The following is a 26,074-nucleotide window of genomic DNA, read 5'->3' as shown; positions in this document are numbered from 1 at the left end:
TGCTGACTGTTCACTATGCATCGATCCTCACCAAGGCTATAATTGAGTTGGTGGGTTAAAGTGCCTACATATATTATCCTTAGTAATTTAGCCTTGCACCAAGCAAACGCATCACTTTGTCATGCCAGTAACCCTCTTATGTTATTGTTGCTTTATTATCCCTATCCTTGTAAGCCCACATTATCATCAACATGGCTTAGTTTGATGCAGCTGATAATGACTGTCTGGGTCACTTTGCCGTCCTCCGCTGTAACAGTATCTGTTCTGAGCGACGCAGATTGTAATCGGTCATCATGACCCTGCAAAGGCTTTTGTGCGTCAGGTTTTCCGGTGGACCGCAGGCTTGAGGTGAATCTAGTTCTGGGGCTGCCTAGGTCACTTCAGTTTTGCTTGGTCATGATTGAACTGAGACCCAGACAAACACAAACATATATTAAACTGTCTCTGTTCTTTTCTTTCCTCTTCAGGCCCTGCAGCATGGATTCTTTGACTTTGAGTCGTTTGATGTGGACGAATATGAGCACTACGAGGTAATGATGACACGTTGACCTTGGACCTGCTCCAATAGTAAGCGTCCGCCCATCAGTTTGAACGGCAGAGCGTCTGTAAATCGCAAACGGCAGCACCCCTACAATGTTCACAATCCCACTCTGTTACGCTGCGCTCGACTGATGAGCTGACGTGCACCTTTTTAATTTAATGAGAACGTCCTGTGTGAGTGACATCGGTTAGTTTGACCCGACTATGCAAAATCGTGCAGAATATTGTTGTCTACTGCTAAAGTGTGTGGCACATAGTCACAAAATTACTTTTTTGATCATGTTGATGTTGCAGTCTAGCCTGGTCCCAGAGCTGTTTGTGCCATGGATTAACAGTGACAATAGGAGTTGGCAAGGCGGTACAAACAGATCTGGGACCAGGCTAGTGGGAGCCATCAGTTTAGGTTGATACTGAAGATGGCTACTAACTGGCCAGCCTGGAAAGTCTGAATAAAGCATTTAGTGTTGAAGTCGAATTTTCAGTCAGAACAAAATGTCCCTATCCCTTTTCTTCTGGGCCCCTGTTGGATATCTTTCTCTGTTATAGCGAGTGGAAAATGGAGACTTCAACTGGATCGTGCCTGGGAAATTTCTGGCCTTCAGTGGACCCCATCCCAAAAGTAAAATAGAAAATGGTGAGACGAGCTTTGGATTCTCTCCGTGACCTTTTATGGACCCTTTTTCTTTAAGAATCAACAGCCGTTCCAGAGTAATTTAATAGTTGTCTCGACCAATGAACCTTGACATGGTTCGGGTTTAGATTGGAGATTTAGGTAGACTTTCCCTATGCATCTGTTTTCCCTCGTCTGTTCTCCTCTGTAACAGCAGAGTCATTGGAGTAGTAATAAGTTTGACAACAAACCAAAGATTGTACTTTTTGTATTCACTGGCAGGTTTAGAATTAGTTGTCCTTACCTAAGTTTTACACAATTTAACTGTCCTTAACCCCCCCCCCCCCCCCCCTAAACCAGGCTACCCTCTTCACGCTCCAGAAGCATACTTCCCCTACTTCCGACAGCACAACGTTACCTCGGTCGTCCGGCTCAACAAGAAGATCTACGATGCCCAGCGCTTCACGGATGCCGGCTTCGACCACTACGACCTGTTCTTTGTAGACGGCAGCACGCCAAGCGACATCATCACCCGCCGCTTCCTGCACATCTGCGAGAGCACTGACGGCGCCGTGGCCGTCCACTGCAAAGGTGCATGCACGTGCGCACACTGCAGTATATGTTGAGATATTTCAAATATCTGATATCTGAGGTGTGCTTGATGTGGCTTGCCTGTCATATGGGGTCTGCACTATTTGGACTGTTTCCATTGTGTGGCTGGCAAGCTAAATCAAACACACCTTACGTATTTTATGTCTGTTAAGAGGGATTTTAAAGAGTTCACTCTTCATTGGAATGTTATTTGGCTGCCAAGTTGGCGGATCCAAGTTGATCAGTAATGCAACGCTCAACTGTATTTTGTATTCTTTGCCACCGAACGCAGGTCTGCAGGTCTTACATTAGGGGGCAGTGTTGTTCAATGTATGCCCCTTGTCAGGCGTATTACTTACCAGTGTTACCATAGTGCTTTAGTATTGCAGTGATACTGTACCTATGTCTTATGTGGTGAAGCCTATGTTCCTAAAAGTCTTATTTATAGAACAAATCTGATGATGACATAAGGTAATTTGTCTCTTTTACCTGTCTCTTTCTCTCATCTCATCTCTTTTTATGTATCACTTATCTCGCTCTCTCTATCAATCAGCTGGCCTTGGGCGTACAGGCACTCTCATAGGCTGTTACCTGATGAAGCACTACCGCTTTACAGCAGCAGAGACCATTGCCTGGATCAGAGTCTGCCGACCAGGCTCCGTCATCGGCCCTCAGCAGCACTTCCTGGAGGAGTACGTATTCCTTATGGCTGGTCCCAGATCATTTCCTCTAGCTACTTGTCATTCATATACATTATAAGCCTTTGGAAGAGCAATTGTTAGAATCCACAGTTTCTCAAGCAAGCCACTGTCTTGACATAGTCTCTGTGCCCTTGATTGGCAATTTGTCTTGTTCATTCAGAGGAGGGGGAATTTAGGGGAGGGCCATGGGCATCTTCAGAGCCAATGAAACGTTTGTGCCTCAGGTTATGGCCTGGTAACATGCTCTGCTGTAGATTTTGTCGTGGGAGAATTTGTTCTTAAATGTTCTTCAGTCTTTATACCAGTTCATCCAAATGTGTTGGCTGACCACTTTTTTTTTCAACTTGCTGACTAAACCAGAAAGTCTGGCACTCGTGTGTGTTGTGAAGGGGGAAAACATACTCCTCCATGGGGGAGAGTCTAACAGGAAATGCAAGGACAGATGAAAGATCTTACTCACATACCAGTAGGATACTTTGGACAGCTTTTCAGGCTTGCTCAACTGCAGTTTTGTGGGAAGTGTGTGTGTGTTTTAAACAGTGCTCTGAACTTGTTCCCAGTCCATCCATCATCTATGAAGCAGAACAGATTCCTGTCCTGGTTATCCACAGCTTGTTGTTGGTCCTAGTCTCTCCAAAGCTGTCTGCCATGTTCTGGGTGGGTGAACAAATGGGTAAAGATTAAATGGGGTAAATTGTTGGATAAATCTGTGCCCCCCCCCTCTCAGCCCTTCAACAGAAGTTGTAGTATTATCTCTTAGCATCAATTCCATTGTCCTGGGATATAAACTGTCTCTCTCTGGTCAGGCCACAAGTGACATGGTCTTATAGACTTAACCTGTCTGGGAAGCGGAACCCCTCGCCAACCGCCAATGAAATTGCAATGCGCCAAATACAAGTCAACAGAAATCTCATAAATCAAATTTCTGAAACATACAAGTATTAGGCACCATTTTAAAGAGACAATTCTCGTTAATCCATCCACAGTGTCGGATTTTCTAAAAATGCTTTACAGCGAAAGCTCCACAAACGATTATGTTAGGTCACCACCAAGTCACAGAAAAACCCAGCCATTTTTCCAGCCAAAGAGAGGAGTCACAAAAAGCACAAATAAAGATAAAATGAATCACTAACCTTTGAGCTTCATCAGATAGCACTCATTGGACTTCATGTTACACAATACATGTATGTTTTGTTCGGTAAAGTAAATATTTATATCCAAAAATCTCATTTTACATTGACGTGTTATTTTCAGTAGTTTCAAAACATGCAGTGATTTTGTAGAGAGCGAATTTACAGAAATACTCATTATAAATGTTGATGAAAATACACGTGTTATACATGGAAATATAGATAAACTTCTCCTTAACCTCTAGTGACTCCCCATCCCGCACGAGGGAGCGTAATCATCGACTGACACTAATTAGCATAATGCAACGGACATAAATATTCCTAGAAAATATTCCTATTCATGATAATCACAAGTGAAATATATTGAGACACAGCTTAGCCTTTTGTTAATCACCCTGTCATCTCAGATTTTCAAAATGCTTTACACAAGCATTTGTGTAAGTTTATCGATAGCCTAGCATAGCATTTTGTCCAGCTAGCAGCAGGTAACTTGGTCACGGAAATCAGTAAAGCAAACAAATTAAATCGTTTACTTTTGATGAGCTTTGGATGTTTTCACTCACGAGACTCCCAGTTAGATAGCCAATGTTCCTTTATTCCAAAAATATTATTTTTCTAGGCGTAATAGCTCTGTTTGTTCTTCACGTTTGGCTGAGAAATCGCCTGGAAATTGCAGTCCCGAAAACGCCGAAAAATATTCCAAATTAGCTCCATAATATTGACAGAAACATGGCAAACGTTGTTTATAATCAATCCTCAAGGTGTTTTTCAAATATCTATTCGATAATATATCCACCGGGACAATTGGTTTTTCAGTAGGACCGATTGGAATAATTTTACACGAGAATCACTCTGAGAGCATCAGGTGACCACTTGCGCAATGTAGCCGCTTACGGGTATTCTTCAACATAAATGCGTACAACTAAGTCACAATGCTGTAGACACCTTGGGGAATGCGGAGAAAAAGTAATCTGGTTGATAGCCCATTCACTGCTCAAAAGGGACGCATTGGAACGCAGCGCTTTCAAAACATGAGGCACTTCCGGATTGGATTTTTCTCAGGCTTTCGCCTGCAATATCAGTTCTGTTATACTCACAGACCATATTTTTACAGTTTTGGTAACTTTAGAGTGTTTTCTATCCTAAGCTGTCAATTATATGCATATTCTAGCATCTTGTCCTGACAAAATATCCCGTTTACTACGGGAATGCTATTTTTCCAAAAATTAAAATACTGCAACCGCTGTGTCAGATTTCAAAATGACTTTACGGAAAAAGCATAATCTGAGTATGGCGCTCATAGCCCAAACCAGCCAAAATAAATATCCGCCATGTTGCGCAGTCAACATTAGTCAGAAATAGCATTATAAATATTCACTTACCTTTGATGATCTTCATCAGAATGCACGCCCAGGAATCCCTGTAAGACAAATGTTTGATTTGTTCCATAAAGTCCATCAATTATGTCCAAATAGCTTCGTTTGTTAGGGCGTTTGGTAAACAAATCCAAACGCGCGTTCAGGTCCAACCGAACGTCAGACGAAAAGTTCAATAAGGTATATTACAGGTCGTAGAAACTTGTCAAACTAAGTATAGAATCAATCTTTAGGATGTTTTTATCATAAATGTTCAATAATGTTCCAACCTGAGAATTCCATTGTCTGTAGAAAAGCAATGTAACGAGAGCTACCTCATGTGAAATGCTCGTAACTGAGAACGAGGCTGCTGCCAGACCCCTTAGTCAAACCGCTCTCATCCGGCCCCCCTTCACAGTAGAAGCCTGAAACAACGTTCTAAAGACGGTTGACATATAGTGGAAGCCTTAGGAAGTGCAAAATGACCCATATCCCACTGTGTATTTGATAGGGGCTGAGTTCAAAAACTACAAACTTCAGATTTCCCACTTCCTGTTTGTATTTTCTCTCAGGTTTTTGCCTGCCATATGAGTTCTGTTATACTCACATACATCGTTCAAACAGTTTTAGAAACTTCAGAGTGTTTTCTATCCAATACTACTAATAATATGCATATATTAGCATCTGGGACTGAGTAGGAGGCAGTTTACTCTGGGCACGCTATCATCCAAAAGTGAAAATGCTGCCCCCTATCTCAAATAAGTTAAGGTCACACGGTCGGTGAGTACGTCCTAATGCAACCTCTCTCCCTCCTCAACCCCCCCACACCTTTCCATATTTCTCTCCCTTTTCGTCTTCCGCTCATCGCTCTCGCCAATCTGTTTCTCTGTCAGGAGGCAAGCAGCCATGTGGATGCAAGGAGACGTGCAGCGTTCGCAGCAGAAGCAGCCGAGGGGCGTGTCTCGCCTCACCTCCAGCATGGATGACCTCACCCTCAACCCCACCCTCACCACCAGCCCTGGTGGCATCCTCAAGTCCCACAGCATCGACCGCCTCCAAGAGGTCAGTGCCACCCCACAACACTTCCCGGGGTCCTGTTTGTTAGGCACTAAAAGGAATAAAAACAAACTGAAACAGGGAGGGAGTATCTGAACTTGTCCAATAAGAAACACTTGTTTCACCATAATCAATACAACCCTGTGTTCACTTAGGAAATTCCGAATTGTTTCAACCCTGTTTTTAATCTGTTATTTTCTGTTTGGTGCCTAATAACCCTGATAATGCCCAATATCCCCGTGGATGTGAAACATCTGAGGCTACAGCTATTCCCCCCACTTTTGATGTAAAACCATTCTAGTGTTCCTTCTAGAATGTTCAGTTATAGGTGGCCTGCTTCCCTTACCCTCACATACCCTTACCCCCTCTGTTGTTTGGAGCTGTAGCGTGGGGATGACTAAGTATTGTCTACTCTTGTGGAGGCTGACTCGATTTCCCTGCGGAGAGTGTGTGTGTGTGCGTAGTCGGTGGTTGTCCGTAAGTTCTGGGGGCTGTGAGGACAGACAGTAGATTTTTGCTTCTGATCTTGTACTCTTATCCCAGGGTCAAATTATTTATATCAAATGAATCACACAACTGTTGACCTGAAGAAAATCTGAGAGGTCTAGGGTGTATTATTTCGTACCTAATGTAAACTCGGCAAAAACTTCCCTTTTTTCAGGACCCTGTCTTTCAAAGATAATTTGTAAAAATCCAAATAACTTCACAGATCTCTATTGTAAAGGGTTTAAACACTGTTTCCCATGCTTGTTCAATGAACCATAAACAATTGTGGAACATCGTTAAGACACTAACAGCTTACAGACGGTAGGTAATTAAGGTCACAGTTATGAAAACTTAGGACACTAAAGAGAACTTTCTACTGACTCTGAAAAACACCAAAAGAAAGATGCCCAGGGTCCCTGCTCATCTATGTGAATGTGCCTTAGGCATGCTGCAAGGAGGCATGAGGACTGCACATGTGGACAGGGCAATAAATTGCAATGTCCGTACTGTGAGACGCCTAAGACGGCGCTACAGGGAGACAGGACAGACAGCTGATCATCCTCAGTGGCAGACCACGTGTAACAACACCTGCACAGGATCGGTACACCCGAACATCACACCTGCGGAACAGGTACAGGATGGCAACAACAACTGCCCGAGTTACACCAGAAATGCACAATCCCTCCATCAGTGCTCAGACTGTCTGCAATCGGCTGAGAGAGGCTGGACTGAGGGCTTGTAGGCCTGTTGTAAGGCAGGTCCTCACCAGACATCACCGGCAACAACATTGTCTATGGGCACAAACCCACCGTCGCTTGACCAGACAGGACTGGCAAAAAGTGCTCTTCACTGAGGAGTCGCGGTTTTGTCTCACCAGGGGTGATGGTCGGATTCGAGGTATATCGTTGAAGGAATGAGCGTTACACCGAGGCCTGCACTCTGGAGCGGGATCAATTTGAAGGTGGAGGGTCTGGGGTGGTGTGTCACAGCATCATCGGACTGAGCTTGTCGTCATTGCAGGCAATCTCAACGCTGTGCATTACAGGGAAGACATCCTCCTCCCTCATGTGGTACCTTTCCTGCAGGCTCATCCTGACCCTCCAGCATGACAATGCTACCAGCCATACTCCTCGTTCTGTGCGTGATTTCCTGCAAGACAGGAATGTCAATATTCTGCCATGGCCAGCGAAGAGCCTGGATCTCAACCCCATTGAGCACGTCTGGGACCTGTTGGATCGGAGGGTGAGGGCTAGGACTGTTCCCCCCAGAATTGTCCGGGAACTTGCAGGTGCCTTGGTGGAAGAGTGGGGTAACATCTCACAGCAAGAACTGGCAAATCTGGTGCAAACTGAGGAGGAGATGCACTGCAGTACTTAATGCAGCTGGTGGCCACACGAGATACTGACTTACTTTTGAACTCCCCCTTTGTTCAGGGACACATTATTCAATTTCTATTAGTCACATGTCTGTGGAACGTTCAGTTTGTCTCATTTGCTGAATCTTGTTATGTTCATACAAATATTTACACAAGTTAAGTTTGCTGGGGAAAAAACACAGTTGACAGTCAGAATGTTTGTTTGTTTTTTTGCTGAGTTTATTTATCAAACCAGCACTAGACATACTATAGGGGTGGGAGAGCTATTTCCGTAGACAGCTGTTCTTATGCACAAAACACGGGCGTGTTCTGCTTTGTTTCATCGTGATCTACTGTACATGCTTCGGCGCATATCTTACGGGTTCATGCGTTCTCTCCACAGAACGACTACATTGGAGAGAACGGGCTCTGCATGACCCAAGGAGATAAACTGCGTGCCTTAAAGGGCCGGCGGCAGCCCAGGTCTGCCACAACGGGAGCCCTAAGGTAAGAATTGCCATGGATACCTCAAACTTCCCCTTTAAGATCCTCCCATCTTATTAGTTGGCACCTTTTTGAGATCTCAGGTGAGGAATTCAGCCTTTCCTCCCTTAGCAGTATTGCTTTCCACATTTTGATGAACTTCGTCCTCTGCACTACAGAAAGTAATGCATATTTAAGGTTATAACCCACAGGAAAAAATTCTGGGAGGCATGAAAACCACCTCGCTGGCGGACAGTTGTAAACTGGAATGACTTAAATTCATCTGTCTAGCTCCGTCTTCTAGCTCATTGGTTCCCAACCGAGGAACTCTCAGGTGTGCCGCACAACTTTTCCTTATCGTGATGATTTCTTACTTTATACCACAGCCTCTTGCTATAGAAAGAAACAACATGGCTTTGTCTGTGGTTTCACCTTTTATAATGAAGAGAACTGCTAGTCTCTAGCATAAACTGTTAAAACTAAAGACTTAATTTACCTGACCTCTTGAAGAGGTACACGCATTAACCATTTAGAGTAAGGAACTATGAAAACTATGAATATTTCAAATTAACTGTATTTAATCTATAAAAAAAACTAAATTAATTGGGACATTTTAGGTGTATTGCAGAATTGTATATCGTGTCAAGGTGGGCCACAGTTCAAAAAAGATGTGGGATCACTGTTCTAACAAGTAAGACAGTCTGTTGCTCTGATCTGATTTGGGGCTCAGGTTTCCATGGTTATCTAGCTGAAATAACACAGGCCCTGCCAGGCAGAGCAGAATTTTCAGGATAATGGCTCTGTTTCACGTTGGGGTTTCTGTTGAAAAATACTCAATTTGGTTTTCCTCTAGAAAGTCACTTTTAAGCTTTCGTTTTAGTCATGTAGCCTAATGGATGCTCTCTTCCAAAATGACTTAGTAATCACTACTTTCCCCATACCCTGTGCTCTAAGTAAATATATACATGTGCAAACATGCTGCCTTTGGACGTGTGAACCCTCCATCTTTGTGTCTCTTTTTCAGACTTGAAGACATGAAAATGCACACCAGGTCACCGTCCCAACCTTTTAGGTACCATTACAATAGTGTTGATTTTGCTGTTTGTCTGTTTGCCCAGTTTTCACTCACACAGATTGAACTGCTGTCACAAAACACAATTCACACAGTCTCATCAATATAAGTGGCATTAACATCTCGCTCTCGCTCTCGAGTCATTCAATTCAGTGCAAAGTAAAGCACAACTCAACTCAAGCTGGAACTAGGCTACATCCAACACAGTGGTAGTCCTTGATGATATTTTTGGCCTTCCTGTGACTTTGGGTGCTGTAGGTGTCCTGGAGGGCAGGTAGTTTGCCCCTAGTGATGCGTTGTGTGGACCGCACCACCCTCTGGAGAGCACTGCGGTTGTTGGTGGTGCAGTTGCCTTACCAGTGATACAGCCAGACAGGATGCTCTCAATTATGCATCTGTAAAAGTTTTTCAGGGTTTTAGGTGACAAGTCATATTTCTTCAGCCTCCTGAGGTTGAAGAGGCTCTGTTGCGCCTTCACCACACTGTCTGTGTGGGTGGATCATTTCAGTTTGTCAGTGACGTGTACGCCGAGTAACTTTTTAAGGTGGTGCCGACAGAGGAGGCTGCCTCGCTTCTGGTTCTTAGGAAACTTTGCAGTATTTATTTATTTTCTGTATTATTTCTTACGTTGTTAGCCCAGAAAATGTTGTTATTACATACAGCTGGTAAGAAATGTTGGATATCAGAGTGGCGGTTACTCACCAGCACGACCAGGAATACGACTTTCCTGAAGCGGATCCTTTGTTCTGGGCAATTGAACTGATTCCAGAGGCCGACCCAAAACAACGCGGGCGGAAAAGGGGTACTAGGAGTGGTCTTCTGGCACGACTTAAGTGTGCACACCACCCACCGCTTCCGAAGTATATTACTCGCTAATGTTCAGTCCCTGGATAACAAAGTTGACAAGATCAGGGCAAGAGTTTCTTTCCAGAGAGACATCAGGGGTTGTAACATACTCTGTTTCATGGAAACATGGCTCTCTCGGGATATACTATTGGAGTCGGTCCAGCCATCTGGATTCTCAGTTCATTTACTTACATTTACTCATCATTTACTTTGATTATAGTCACGGCCGTGTACACCTTGTGTACATCCCTTCCTATAGGCAGAAACTCAACAGGAAGTACCCGTGCTAAGAACTATTCAACGCTGGTTTGACCAAACGGAATCCACGCTTCAAGATGGTTTTGACTGGGATATGTTCCGGGTAGCTTCTGAGAATAATATTGACGAATTCACTGAAACGGTAACTGAGTTTATCAGGAAGTGTATAGGAGATGTTGTACCCACTGGGATTATTAAAACCCTACCCTAACCAGATCATCAAGGACAACACCCACCCGAGCCACTGCCTGTTCACCCCGCTATCATCCAGAAGGCGAGGTCAGTAAAGGTGCTTCAAAGCTGGGGCCGAGAGACTGAAAAACAGCTTTTATCTCAAGGCCATCAGTGTTAAATAGCCATCACTAGCACAGAGAGGCTGCTGTCTAAATACACAGACTTCATTGGACACTTTAATAATGTCACTTTAATGTTTACATATCTTGCGTTACTCATTTTTATTTTATTTTTATTTAACTTGGCAAGTCAGTTAAGAACAAATTCTTATTTTCAATGACGGCCTAGGAACAGTGGGTTAACTGCCTGTTAACGACAGATTTGTACCTTGTCAGCTCGGGGATTTGAACTTGCAACCTTCCAGTTACTAGTCCAACGCTCTAACCACTAGGCCGCCCCTCATCTCCTATGTATATGCTGTATTTTACACTATTCTACTGTATGTTAGTCTATGCCGCTCTGACATTGCTCGTCCATATATTTCTATATTCTTAATTCCATTCCTTACTTAGATTTGTGTGTATTGGGTATATGTTGTGCAATTGTTAGATGTTGCTGCACTGTCATCTAGACGCACAAACATTTCACTACACCCGCAATAACATCTGCTAAGCACGTGTATGGGACCGCTTTAGAGGAGAGGAGAGGCGGCTTGGAGTGTGAAAAGAGGGGATGGAAATTGAACTCCCTCTTTTGTGCTAGAGTACGGCCCTTAATAAGTGTTCCTCAAAGAGGAGCGAGTGAAGAGTGCCCTTAGACAGCTCTCTCCTCCCACTACTTTAGCCATCTTCCTTTCATCTACTCAAAGGTGTGTGTCTCCGTGTGTGTGTCACTGAAAGGCAGAGGCTACTCAGGCTAGCACATCTCTAATTGTTGTACTCTCCTGAAATAAGAGAGTCCTTCAGCCCAGTACAGACTGATAGTTCACGGATGCCCACGAGCAGCAAAGACCGACTGCTTTTATGAAGGAGCTGGGAGTGATGCCTCGTACCAGAACTCTTTTTTTTTTCTTCTGTCTCCTATTATCTCATTCATTCCCACTCCCTTCACACTTCAAATATATTATACTAATATATTCAACTATGGTGCTGTTGAAGTGCCTTACCTAATAAATAGTCCTTCAGATACCGTTCCTTAATGTTGTCTAGTGTTACTGGGTACATCTTTCACTGGATGTCGTCATTGAAGTCTTGCCCATACGCTGTTTGTTTCTAACAATGGGATTTGTACTGTAGGTCCTTAGTGTCTAAGGGGTGTACACTATCCAATTTGTGTACCCGACAAGATCATGTTTTCTACGTGTGTAGTAGAAGACACTATTGTGTATGTTGGCAAAAGTTGTTTTCTTCTGTTAACGGCTGTTACGTTTGTTACTCCACCTCACAATATGGACGTCCAAATCATCTTTCTCTTTCTCTCCCAGCAGGATGAACCTCGGAGTGGGCACTCAGGGCACCATCTCCCCTCTCAAGTCCTCCAAAGTCCCGTCATCCTCTGCTTCGGCCAGCGCCAAGAGAATCGGCAGCAGCTCCTCTTCAGCGTCCAACCTCAAGAGGTGAGCCTACACCCCTCCCCGGAAGCTTCTTACCCTTTACTCCTCTTTTTATTTTATTTTTATCTAAACACTTCTTTCTTTCTTCCCTTTTCATCCTGTGTAGCCTCCCATCCCTCCATTTATCCACTTACCCTTTCTCTTGCCTCCTGTAGATTGGTTTATTCTATAGCCTTTCTCTCTTCCCCCTCTTTCTTGCTCTTTCCTGTCATATCTTTCTTGGCTATCTCAGTCCCCTGGTTGTGTTTCTGCCTGTCTGTGACTAACCAATGCCCTGAGAACCAGTGGAAGGATATGCAGGGCAGAACAGTGTTTGTGTGTGGGGCTCACTAGACCGATTCACATAAAGGGTTGATGTGCTGCAGGCAGTGCGCTTTCCCAACAGACTGAATGTAAATCCCCCGCATTTTGCTGTGCAAGAGACCGGCACAGGCAGATACACACAACCGAGAAAATATGCATCATCAACCTCTTCCCCCTTGAGCACTACCGGATCTACTTTGCTCTGTGGAGGATTTGTGAATGTTTCTTTTTATATTCTACTGCGTGATATAACTGTGAGTGTGTAGGTAGGTAGCCATGGCAATGAGAACTCCAGATTCCCCCCCGGTGAATCTGGCAAAATGCCTGCAGTGCCGAAGGTGTGCGTTACACTAAAATGGGGTAGTCAGGCTCCTGCATCAGACTGCACATTGACAATATAGATTGTCTATGTCTGACTCAATCCCCTATTCCACTGTTAGCTGATTGTATAAACCGGTTGTGTGTTAATCAGTCTCCTATCAGAGCCAATGTACTCAAAGGCAGCTGCCCTGTCCTTAGCCTGTGAAAGCAAAGGCAGTGGCTATCCCCTTGTCATTGTGTTTGTTTGGGGTGTGTCCCTGTGTATTTACATGTTCCCACTCCTGCTACCTTTCCCTCCATATATTTGTCCACCCCCCACACATCTCAGCTCCTCCATCAACTCCAGGCTAGCCAGCTCCCTAGGCAACCTGTATGCAGCCAACGGCGGTGAGGACAATAAGAAGCTGCCATTCGCTCCCACTTCATCACCACCCTCCTCTCCCCCCTCGTCCATCGTCACCATCACTCCATCGGGCCGGACGGCTCCTGGTCCCTGCTACGTGGCTAACGGCTCGCGCGGCACCAATTACCACCATTCCGAGGCCAACAACAATCAGTATAATTCCTCCCCCGCCGGGATCTTCAGCCACGGTGGCCTTGCGGGGGCCCCACACCACGCTGCAGGCAGGCTGGGGCCCAGGCCTGAGGATTATGGCCCCTACAGATCCCAAAAGGGGGGCTACTCCGGCCTGAGCGGACCCTCTGGCCGCTACCTCAGTCGCTCAATCCCCGTAAGTGTGTGTGCTCACCACCTGAAAAAACAAAACTCAAACAGTAGCATCTTTTTGGTATTTCCACTGTGACCCTTTTTTGACCTCTTGTGTTTCCCCTCTGCACTTGTCCCTCAAACACAAGTTTCCTTCCTTTTTGTGTGGATGTTGTCTTGTTATGATCGTAGCCAGTCGTCCTCTTCCTGCTGCTGCTGTAGCTTCTCCGCTGTTTGTGTGTCTTAACTCTCTGGCGGCTCCACTGAACTCTATTCCTTGTCTGTTGTCTTCATGGTGCTGAATAAGGACCTACTATGGCCTAGTTCCACTCTAAATGCCTACTTCATACACACCAACTACGGCTATTAGGCCATTTCACACCAGCCACCCATCTAGAGTTGAAAGCATTTACTGGAACATTTGGGCAGAACCCTAATTAGTGTTATGAACAATGAAGTTCCTCTTCCATTGTGTATTGGTGGGGAGACATTTAGCTAATTCACTCTGTTCTTTCCTAACCTGTTAAATGTATACTTGGGGATTTTGGCAATGTGGCCCTTTTATCTACTTCCCCAGAACAGATAAAAATTGTATGTCTCTGCCCGAAGTTGATGGAAGTTGCTAAATAACGCTAGCACAATTGCTAACTAGCATTAGCACACGCTAGTTAGCGCTAGTTAGCATTAACCTCCTAACTTCTTTCATACTGGACACAGACATAAGAAAGGTGTACATGAGTTCATCAGACTCTGGTGAAGTAGATACCAAACTATCCCTTTCTTATTCACCTCTATTGAGTGGATCCTAGCATCACATACCAATTAAAAATAATAAAGCTCTGCAACAGAAAAAACACTAAACTGGAAATGCGCTTTAACGACAAACCAGGTTGAATCTGTGTAAACAAAGGGCCATTGTGCACTGGCCTCATTGGCTGTGGCAACAGTCATGTGATTCCTCCTGGAATCACATGTGGTTGGGTGATTGGCTGGATGTCAACAAGGTTCCTTCAGGTTTCTGGCTTTAACAAAAGGAAATAAAATAACTGAGACATCAAACAACACTTTTTAAACATGACACTAACTTCTAACACGTGCTGCTGTTCGGTAGATGCAAGTGGATCGCAATTACACTGTGGATCTGTGTGACTGCAAGCTTAGTGTGGCCAAATGTTTTTGTGTCCCCCCTCGACAGTGTTCCACAGGGATGCTGGCCCATGTTGACTCCAATGCTTCCCGCAGTTGTCAAGTTGGCTGGTTGTCTTTTGGGTGGTGGACCATTCTTGATACACACGGGAAACTGTTGAGTGTGAAAAACACAGCAGCGTTGCATTTCTTGGCACAAGCCGCTGTGCCTGACAGCTGCTACCATACCCCGTTCAAAGGCACTTAAATCTTCTTTCTTGCCCATTCACCCTCTGAATGGCACACACACACCCATGTATCAATTGGTTAAGGGCTTGTGAGTAAGCATTTCACAGTATGGTCTACACCTGTTGTATTCGGCACATGTGACAAATAAAATTTGATTTGTCTCCAGGCTTAAAAATCCTTCTTTAACCAGTCTCCTCCCCTTCATCTACACTGGTTGAAGTGGATTTTAATGGTTGACATCAATAAGGGATCATAGCTTTCACCTGGTCAGTCTGTCATGTAAAGAGACGGTGTTCCTAATGTTTTGTACAACGTGCAAATTTTAAACGATGTTGTTATCCATTTGTAGAAGCTATTATTGGAGTAAAGCGCATTCATCCATCCCTCAGAAGGAAGCATCTCTCTAGGGACATCCTAACCTCCCTTCCAAAAAGCAGTTGTTAGTTGTGGTCCAGTGCCAGACTCAGTCATATTGTAGAGCTCACTCATTTCCTGAGAGGCGAGATCAGTAATCCACCTCCTTCCTTTACCATGAACTCATGGAGGCCTTTCATAGGCCCTGACCACAATGGACTGACATCTGAGGCTAGTTCCCGGAACTTCCCACACTTGCGCCAGCAACGCCAGTGCCAGAATTCTCACCCAATGCTTCTCAGCCAACCTAGATTGTTTCACCGTTATCATTCATTTAACAGTTTAGGATTGGCTGGCTCAAAACTTGCTACTCTTGCACAGATATCAAGTTAATTCACATTCAATCCCCATCACCTTGCCTATGCCTACTAAATAAGTAAAGGATAGATGAATTTAAAGAATATTATCTTCCAATATACTCCCCTCACCCTTCCTAGGTGATGGTAACACACATACCATACTAGCAGCCACAACCACCAGCCCACAAACGGTGTGAAAAGAAGATAACAAGTGATGTGACAGACAGTGCTTATGACAGTGGTGGAAAAAGTACCCAATTGTCATGCTTGAGTAAAAGTGAAGATGCCTTAATAGAAAATGACTCAAACTGAGTCACCCAGTAAAATACTACTTGAGTAAAAGTCAGTATTTGGGTTTTAAATATACTTAAGTACAGTGTATTCAGACCTGTTGACTTATTCCAAACGTTACGTTACAGCATTATTCTAAAATGTATTAAATAAAAAAAAATGTTAATCTACACACAATACCCCATAGTGACAAAGCGAAAAGTTTGTTTTCATTTTTGCAAATGTATTAAAAATAAAAAACATACCTTATTTACTTAAGTATTCAGACCCTTTGCTGAGAGACTTGAAATTGAGCTTGTGCATCCTATTGCCATTGATCATCCTTGAGATGTTTCTACAACTTGATTGGAGTCCACCTGTGGTAAATTCAATTAATTGGACATGATTTGGATGGGCACACACCTGCCTATATAAGGTCCCACAGTTGACAGTGCATGTCAGAGCAAAAACCAAGCCATGAGGTCTAGGGAATTGTCTGTAGAGCTCCGAGACAGGATTGTGTCGAGGCACAGATCTGGGGAAGGATACCAAAAGATATCTGCAGCATTGAAGGTCCCCAAGAACACAATGGCCTCCATCATTCTTAAATGGAAGAAGTTTGGAACCACCAAGACTCTTCCTAGAGCTGGCTGCCAGGCCAAACTGAGCAATCGGGGGAGAAGGGCCTTGGTCAGGGAGGTGACTAAGAACCCAATGGTCACTTTAACAGAGCTCCAGAGTTCCTCTGTGGAGTTGGGAGAACCTTCCAGAAGGACAACCATCTCTGCAGCCCTCCACCAATCAGGCCTTAATGGTAGAGTGGGCAGACGATGCCATGCCTCAGTAAAAGGCACATGACAGCTCGATTTGGAGTTTGCCGAAAACCACCTAAAGGACTCTTACCATGAGAAACAAGATTCTGTTGTGGGGATGTTTTTCAGCGCTAGTGACTGGGAGACTAGTCAGGATCGAGGGAAAGCTGAACGGAGTCAAGTACAGAGCGATCCTTGATGAAGACCTGCTCCAGAGAACTCAGGACCTCCGACTGGGGTGAAGGTTCATCTTCCAACCGGACAATGATCCTAAGCACGCAGCCAAGACGACGCAGGAGTGGCTTCGGGACAAGTCTCTGAATGTCCTTGAGTTGTCCAGCCAAGGCCTGGAGCCCGATTGGACATCTCTTGAGGGAGCTGAAAATAGCTGTGCAGCGATGCTCCCCATCCAACCTGACAGAGCTTGAGAGGATTTGCATAGAAGAATGGGAGATACTCTCCAATTACAGGTGTGCCAAGCTTGTAGCGTCATATCTAAGAGAACTCGAGGCTGTAGTCGCTGCCAAAGGTGCTTCAACAAAGTACTAAGTAAAGGGTCTGAACACTTACGTAAATGTGATATTTCAGTTTTTTTTAATACATTTTCAAAATGTCTTAACCTGTTTTTGCTTTGTTATTATGGGGTATTGTGTAGATGAGGGGGAAAATGTTTTAGAATAAGGCTGTAATGTAACAAAGTCAACGGGTCTGAATACTTTCCAAATGCACTATATCAGAAGTAAAAGTAATTGCTAAAAATATACTTGAGTATCTAAAGTAAATTATTATTTTAATGTTTTTTTATGTACAGAGAGCCAGGGTCACACTCCATCACACATAATTTACAAAGAAGCATGTATGTTTAGTGAGTCCACCAGATCAGAGGCAGTAGGGATGACCAGGGATATTCTCTTGATAAGTGCGTGAATTGGACTATTTTCCTGTCCTGCTAAGCATTCAAAATGTAACCAATACTTTTGGGTGTCAGGGAAAATGTATGTAAAAACTACACTTTTTTCTTTAGGAATGAAGTGAAGTAAGAGTTGTCAAAAATATAAATGAGTAAAGTACAGACCCCAGAAACTACTTAAGAAGTATTTTTACTTAAATACTTTACATCACTGCAGAGGGGGGTGGTTGAGTATGGAGAATATTGTATTAATGTCTCCTTGTTTTGCCAGTCAGTGGAGTTGTTCCTTTGTCAGAATTCCAATACCCTATCAGAATCCCATGTCCTTCTTGCACAATTCATCTCATCCCCATCTGTTTGCCAGTCCTGCTAATTCCTGCTCTCTACCTCCGCAGCTTCCTACTCTTGCCCACACACAGACACCCTGTCTGTCTTGTCCACCATAAATCTATTCATTCGTCCAGGAAAATGCATTTGGCATTTAAATTGTCTATTTGAATGGCTTTTCTATACCTTTGTAACCAACCGTTCAAGTGTAACCTGTTAGGAATAGAATATTTCACACAGGCTTGTTAGATAACAACCTTCACCCTTTTGTTTTTTTTCTTGTCAACACTTGAACAATTAGATGCAGTGATTTGCTTTTCTATTTGCATCAGAGCCAGAGGCCGTGTTATAATCCACTGTGATTCACTGTCATATTTTGTCTCTGTCTCCCCTCTCCATCTCTTGCAGTCCCTTCAATCTGAATATGTTCAATACTAAATCGGTGGTGCTGCGTTGACCGGACAGACACCTTGACACTGGACCTCTGACCTGGATGGGATGGGTCTCCCACCCCCTTTTTTTTCTCTCGCAATATCTCCCCCACTCTCTCCTACATACTGAAAGAAAAATTAATAAACCGTGGCATCTGAATGGGTGTGGTCTTTGGAGACGGGCACATTGACAGCCACAAACTCCCAAGTGCTCATGGAACTTTGAGTTTTGGGCTTCTTATGTCAGCCTCAGACGGCCTCGATCCACCCTAACTGCAGTCACTGTTTGGATAATGCTTACAAAGGGCGATTTGTTTACCCAGCTTTTTCCCCCCTTTTTTTCTGGCGAGCTATGATTAGGTTTGGCCAGGCTGTGACTGTGAGTGCTCTTTCTTTTAAAGCTGAGATCCGGACATATAGACTTTCCTGTATCACATATCTCTGTTTTCTTTTATATGTTTATGTGCTAATACTGTGTACACATGACTTGTACTGGGGGGGGGAATAGTTAAAAATAATAATAATAATTTTAGACAATGTTTTTATACATGAAATATGACAATTTTGTTGCCTGGATAAAGAAATGTTTATTTAGAAGTGGTTTAAAGAACATGTTTTGGTTTACGACAATTCTATTTTTGTCTCTGAGTGTAACTACTTCACTAACAATACATCTAGATGAAAATATGTGAGATTGTGAGAGACGGCTTACGGTATTTTGCGAGCCGTGTTCCTTATCAACAATGTATTTACAGGACCAGGCTCAGGGTAAAGTGCTCTCCTATTTACGATTGTGTTTTGTGCGTGGGTGGGGGTGTATGTCCGCGTGTGCATGTAGTAGCATGTACGTACCATAGACTATGAGAATATGTACGTATGTGCCCATGTGAGCGAGTGGTTACCGTGTGTGTAGGGGGTTGTCTAGAGATCATGTTTGCAGTCCTCTGGTGATGGGCTCTAGAGAAGAGATGTGAATGGAAGAGAATTACAAATAGGGAAGAAATTAATGCTGTTTCTTCACTATTCTAAAACAAAAATGTTTTGTTTTTGATTAAGTCAATTCAATCGACTGGTTTCAATTGGAACTAATAAATAATGTTCTCCTCTGTCGCAAGCCTACAGGAGATTTGCATATCAATGGGACAACTATAGGATAAATACTAAAGTCATACCTGCAACCAGCGTTTTGTAGGCCTTGTGACTATGTACTGTATGTTTAGCATGATGAACCAAAAGGATGATTCAAACCGTGGTCATTACTAGAGGAAATTTGAGTTGTGGTGTTGGACCGACACCACCCACAACACAAGCCTCAGTCCCTACAGTATACTGTTCATGCCAGGCAGCTCAGCAACCCTCTCCACAGACACAGGATCCCACTGCAATCATGCTCTTTTTAATGGGAAAATGTTTGATTTTAATGAGCAGATTTTCAGTGTTATTCGACACTCATTGACTCGCTGTAGATTACGAAACTTGATTTTGTGGCAGACTATTTTTAAACGCGCACACACACACACACACCCTACTGTAGAACCAATTATGTTTGTTGTTTTATAATTCAAGGCGCAGTGGAAGTTCATCGCTATTACTGAAATATTTCCATGTTGTGTGGCGTGTTTGTGTTGAATGTAAAAACTAGTCAGAGACTGTTTTTCCTGGCTTGTGTGTATTATAATTAGTTCAGCTTGTAGATGGAGAGAACTTTTGCAGGTAGAGGTTCCTAAAAAAATAAAAATAAATGAAAAGCACAACTGTCCCCCCCAAAAAATGCTTTCTTTAGAATGTAATGCTGGATGTCATTGGGTGCACAATGCAGCGGTCATTATCAAAGCTGGAGTTCTACCAATGAGTATGGCCTACGATGGCCCAACTAAGTACATTTTCTGTTGGACCTTGTAACAATAGATCCATATATTTGGATGCTTCTTATTTTTTTATTTTATGTAGTTGAATATTGAAATTGATTTGGGGGAGAGAAAAAAAATGGATACAGAAGCATTTGTTTATCACTGATTTGATCATTTTTGTTATTATTTTAGACCTCTGTACATTCCTGGCAGTGACATTATTTTGTTTCAAAATGGGAGAATCTTAATGCAGGTGTTCTACCTCCATGAAATGTACAATTTTAATAGCAAAATTCTTACATGCATATATTTTTTCAAGCAGTATGTAAAGAAAATGTTATAACTGTAGATCAGTATTTTTCATACAGTAAGCATACTAAAATGCAAATGTGTCTACTGTATGTACACAGAGCAAAAATATAAACGCAACATTTTAAAAGATTTTACTGAGTTTATTTAAGGAAATCAGTCAATTAAAATAATTGCATTAGGCCCTAATCTATGGATTTCACATGACTGGGGATACAGATATGCATCTGTTGGCCACAGCTACTGTACTTTAAAAAAAATAGGTAGTGCTGTGGACCAGGGGAAAAAACAGTCCGTATCTGGTGTGACCACCATTTGCCTCGTGCAGTGCGACACATCTCCTTCGCATGGAGTTGATCAGGCTGTTGATTGTGGCCTGTGTAATGTTGTTCCACTCCTCTTCAATGACTTGGCTGTGCGAAGTTGCTGGATATTGGCAGGAACTGGAACATGCTGTCGTACATATCGATCCAGTGCATCCCAAAAGTGCTCAATGGGTGACATATCTGGTGAGTATGCAGGCCATGGAAGAACTGGGACATTTTCAGCTTCCGGGAATTGTGTACAGATCCTAGCGACATAGGGCCATGCATTATCATGCGGAAACATGAGGTGATGGCGGCGAATGAATGGCATAACAATGGGCCTCGGTATCTCGTCACAGTATGTCTGTGCATTCAAATTGCCATTGATAAAATGTAATTGTGTTCATTGTCCATAGCTTATGCCTGCCCATACCATAATCGCACAACCATCATGTGGCACTCTGCTCACAATGTTGACATCAGCAAACCGCTCACCCACATGATTCCATACACGCTGTCTGCCATCAGCCATGAAGAGCACACTTCTCCAGCATGCCAGTGGCTATTGAAGGTCACCATTTGCCAACTGAAGTCGGTTACGACGCTGTACTGCAGTCGGGTCAAGACCCTGGTGAGGACGACAAGCACGCAGATAAGCTTCGCTGAGACAGTTTGTGCCAAAATTCTTTGGTTGTGCAAACCCAGTTTCATTAGACGATCCCGCAGGTGAAGAAGCCGGATGTGGAGGTCCTGGGCGTGGTTACACGTGGTCTGCGGTCGGATATATGGCCATATTCTCTAAAATGGGGTTGGAGGTGGCTTATGGTAGAGAAAATGAACATTCAATTCACTAACTCTGATGGACATTCCTGTGGTCAGCATGCCAATTGTGTGCATGCTGACCGCAGGAATGTCCATCAGTTAGTGATACGGCATATTTTAATGTGTCCCCAGCACAAGGTGCACCTGTGTAATGACAACGCTGTTTCATCAGCTTCTTGATATGCCCCACCTGTCAGGTGGATGGATTATCTTGGCAAAGGAGAATTGCTCACTAAGAGGGATGAAAACAAATGTGTGCATAAAACTTGAGCAAAATACGTTTTTGTGCAAATAGCACATTTCTGGTATCTTTTTGGTTCAGCTCATGAAAATGGGACCAATACTTAACATATTGCGTTGTATATTTTTTGTTCAGTGTATATATTTTACATTTACAGTTAATGCAGGTTTCTAAAGTAAGTAACAAAATAAAAACACATTTTAAAGATTATTGTCTCTGTAAATTATTTATTCTACTTGATTTTTTTTTCTCTTCAGAACTCGCCATCTTGACAGGAATACATTTGTATTTTAAGGAAGGAAGGAACACTAGCTCCGACTGATTCTGGTTGTCTTGGTTTCACAGCTGTATATCCTTTCAGCTGTCAAACAGTTGAATAATTTGTTTGAAAACGCTAACCGAACATAGCATTTTATTTTTTTTTTAAATAGCGCACTTATTTCAAATGACTACCTAGGCACATCAACTCAGAGCCTTCTATTGCAATAAAGGGCTCTGCATAATCTTTACTTAGGCAGGGTAGTTCACCTGAATTTCTTATCTTGAAAGAGATTGAAAACAGCCAGAGACAGTTATCTTTCGATGACCAAATACAAAAGTGTAAAGTATTACACGAAGAAACTAACTTTTTGGAAGAAGTGTTTCTAGTCTAACTATATTTTCCATATGTGTACTTGTGGTGATTTTTAATTTGATGACTAAATAAATCAAGAGTCAATTAATTAGTTATGGTTCATAAAGACAAATTTCAAGATAAGGAAGCGTTGCTTTTTTTTAGGTGAATGTTCCCTTTATTCATCAGTGACGAGTTTAAAAAAATTAAAACCACGTTTTGTTTCTGCCTGTCCTTTTACCAATTGGTACTCCTGTGTGTGTCTGTGAGCACAGTCTATATATAAAGGGACAAGTCAGTAATGAATTCTGCACGTGTTTGAATTGCTAATGACATTTAGTTTTTCACAGCTTCATAGCTTGGTGCCAAACAGCCCTGTTTTGATTACATAACAAAAAAAACTGTGAAATTGACTTTTCTTGTTATTTCTTGTTTTCTCTCTACTTTTCTCCCTTTAATAAAATGGGTTTATTGTTTTTGTAAAGAGCTATAGTGAGTATTTGTCACAAACACTGAATAGAGTGAAATGCTCACTTATAAGCCCTAACAATGCAGTTAAGGGAGAGAAAAGTGTTAAAGTATTTACTAAAATAAACTGAAGTAACATTTTATTATATATTTTTTAATAGAAAAAGTATTAAGTTGCAACACAACACTAGGGAGGCTATATACAGGGGGTACCTCTATGAAGTACACATAATAGGACTGTTGGTTGTTTTTATTTTATTATTTTTAGAGAACATAATTTGCTCTAAGTCAGCCATTGGAGATTGTGTAAGGTGTAACCTATAATGTACAGTAGGATTTTGTGTTTTTATACAAAGTTTTGTGTACAGTACTGTGTGAGCTACTGTATGGTTCGAAACCCTTTGTTGAATCATTTTAAAACGGATCCAAATGCATGGGGGTCTTTGCATTTCAGTTTGTTCCAATCCAGGCCGTGTTGATTCTCTTTCATATGTCTTGTTGCTAATGAAATGCTGCAGTCATGGTGGATAATAAGAGGAATGCCATTGACTGGTATGGGTTTTGGCTTTGTATACACCCACCAATGATCTATTAAAACGGTGGTGTTCACATTTCCTGCCTGTTATATAGGCTGCGATTCAATCTGGCAAATGGTGTATTTCAAATTTTTTGCTTTCAAAAGTGTATTAGATTTGCACAGCAGTTAGTCCAGTATGGACGGAGAGTTAGGTATTCGTGTCTGTCTGATTTTTGTGCACTGAATGAATTCTCAGCCAGGTTTGCTATCAACTGAACAGGTTATGCCCATTTCTGAATCGAGTGTAAACTCCCCTCGGCCTCCTTCCTGGACATCCTGCTGTATCAAATCAAACACTCTCCAAAACGCTTTTTGGAAATGGCCAATCTGCAATTGGTTGAATGGTGTTGGTGCCTTGGTGTTGGTGGAAAGACATGTTACTAATATTGTAGGCCTATTGATAAAAAGGGATTACAGAAAACTGTCAATCTCTGTATTATATTTAAGAATATATTCTTTTTCAACAAATGGATGTTTTGGCTAGATATTCAAAAGGCTTCTCTGACTCCCATCACATTAAATGTCAGGCAGCCAGCCATTCTCTGTGGATGCATTGGTTTTATGACTCTTAACTCCTATATAATAACATATTATGGATTTTCCTTTATTCAAGTTTAGTAGGATAGCCTATGCTATATTCCTTTTAGTGTATGATATAGGCCGATTTGCATTTCCATCATAATTATTGGAAATAACACATGGAAATCATTCAATCTTTATTAACACGCCACATGCAGTAGGCTAGATGTTTAGAGTAGGTGTTATCATGAACCTGCTCTCCTCCAGTCTTCTCATACGTCTTTGTTGATCTGGTGTCTGCAGCATCACCACAGGCGCTCAATGCAACTGCCTGCTGCCTCAATATGGAAACTAATTTCCACTGAGGGAGAACAGACTAACATCAACAAGATTGCAAAATGACTCCTTACCGTTTTTTCGTATGAAAAACATTTGATTCTTCCAACATGCAAAACGACTCGGCGCAACTGGCAGACTGCGATGTGGGACACGATGCCAAAATCAGTCTTGCGACACTCTATTCTCTCATGTGCCTGTTTGGGACCATTTTAAACCTTTTGGTTGTCTACCTGGTCGTGACATTTAAGAAACTTCGGACGGCTAGCAATGCGTTTATTGTGAACGGCTGTATAGCCGACCTGTTGGTGTGCGCATTTTGGATGCCGCACGAGGCGGTGGGAATTTATTCTGGAAGCCCTTTCCCGACTGGGTACCAAGCCTTCAAAGATGCGCTCTTATTTCTCGGCATCACTGTCTCTCTTCTCTCCCATTCCCTGATCGCCGTCAACCGATACGTGTTGATTACCAAATCACCAGTGACCTATCTGTCAATCTACCAAAAAAGACGCACAGAATGGATGATAAGCGCTTCGTGGCTTTCGGCGCTGGGATTTATTTTACCCTGGATCACATCTTTACGGTACCCACAGGAAGGATGCTCATATCTCCCGGCTTCCGCAGCATCACTGCTCAAAGGAGGGAAGCCCATTTTCTCTGACCCATTTGCAGCTGGTACCCTGGCGTTGACTATTATTGGTCAGACAATGGTTGTTCTGTATTGCTATTTAAAAATCTTTCGAAGGGTGCAGATCAGTGTGAAGAGGGTCAGCATATTACATTTTCCTATAGTAAATAACCTTCCATATTCGTTCCCCAGAAAGGACAAACGTTTGGGGTTCTACGTGTTGGCAGTGTGTTTCATATTCATACTCACTACACAGCCTCTTTTCTGGGTGTTATCAATAGCACTTTTTACCACAGTGCCATTGGCACTAAGGACTTGTTCTTGGATGTTTTTCTGCACTCTCTTTGTTACAAACCCATTTCTCTACACTTGGAAGAACGAGGAGTTTAGAAAATCTTTCAGATCCGTGCTCAAGGGAGAATTTTGGAGAGGGTCTACAGTTGGGGTTGAGCCCATCACAATTAATACAATATCTCACCTTCTGCCGAGACAAAACAGTAGAAGGGCATTTTTGGCTGAGATAAATTGAACAGCATCTGAACTGCAATGACATTGGTCCCCTGTAAGGATCCATCCCTACAGTGTTTTAGAAAGCTTACCTGGCAACTCAACTCAAAATGACGCTATTGGTTGCTCAGCATTGTAAAATATTAGTGATGCTGTTAAGGTATTATTATTATTATTATTATTATTATGTAGTGCCATTATGCAATAAATTGTAGGTCAACCAGAAGAACACTCTCACAATGTTTTACAAACTATGTATTCATTTGGTATCAAATTCGTTTTTGTTTATATTCATGTATTTTTCTATATACATTTTTATGGACCATGGTTGTAATAAGCCTTTATGCAAATTGTAAATCCGCTTATGTGTTCATTTTAATAAAGCTGAAAATTAAAGTGCAAAAAACATTTTGTCACGTTTGGCTATTACGCTTGACTAGGTGCAGTGTCCTTGTGTGTCCAGA

The 26,074-nt window shown here is 42.6% G+C and overlaps 2 protein-coding genes across 10 annotated transcripts in view; both read left to right on the top strand.

Moving 5' to 3' along the window:
* Positions 1-22,170, top strand: part of cdc14ab (cell division cycle 14Ab) — a 49,207-nt gene extending 27,037 nt beyond the window's left edge. For 3 of the 9 annotated variants that reach the window (XM_036977922.1, XM_021603445.2, XM_036977919.1), the window contains 10 exons: positions 468-530; positions 1,087-1,174; positions 1,511-1,741; positions 2,295-2,433; positions 5,821-5,989; positions 8,227-8,330; positions 9,331-9,378; positions 12,140-12,271; positions 13,221-13,623; positions 18,413-22,170. In XM_036977922.1, coding sequence (XP_036833817.1) covers positions 468-530; positions 1,087-1,174; positions 1,511-1,741; positions 2,295-2,433; positions 5,821-5,989; positions 8,227-8,330; positions 9,331-9,378; positions 12,140-12,271; positions 13,221-13,623; positions 18,413-18,442 — 1,407 coding nt within the window. In that variant the 3' untranslated portion in view covers positions 18,443-22,170. The other 6 variants (XM_021603449.2, XM_036977925.1, XM_036977921.1 and 3 more) reach the window with 5 other exon arrangements.
* A 2,133-nt stretch (positions 22,171-24,303) lies between these two features.
* On the top strand, positions 24,304-26,005 carry gpr88 (G protein-coupled receptor 88). Its single transcript, XM_021603451.2, has one exon. It carries the CDS (start codon positions 24,586-24,588, stop codon positions 25,630-25,632), a length of 1,047 nt encoding a protein of 348 aa, XP_021459126.2. The 5' UTR covers positions 24,304-24,585; the 3' UTR covers positions 25,633-26,005.
* The last annotated feature ends 69 nt before the right edge of the window (positions 26,006-26,074 follow it).

Source organism: Oncorhynchus mykiss, chromosome 5 (genome assembly GCF_013265735.2).
Source record: "Oncorhynchus mykiss isolate Arlee chromosome 5, USDA_OmykA_1.1, whole genome shotgun sequence".
Taxonomy (NCBI): Eukaryota; Metazoa; Chordata; class Actinopteri; order Salmoniformes; family Salmonidae; genus Oncorhynchus; species Oncorhynchus mykiss.
Note: the sequence above shows the minus strand (reverse complement) of the source record. Positions and strands in the feature narration are given on the sequence as shown.

What these genes read in the sequence shown, in the direction of transcription:
- gpr88 (XM_021603451.2), top strand. Translation starts at nt 24,586, where the DNA reads ATGCAAAACGACTCGGCGCAACTGGCAGACTGCGATGTGGGACACGAT.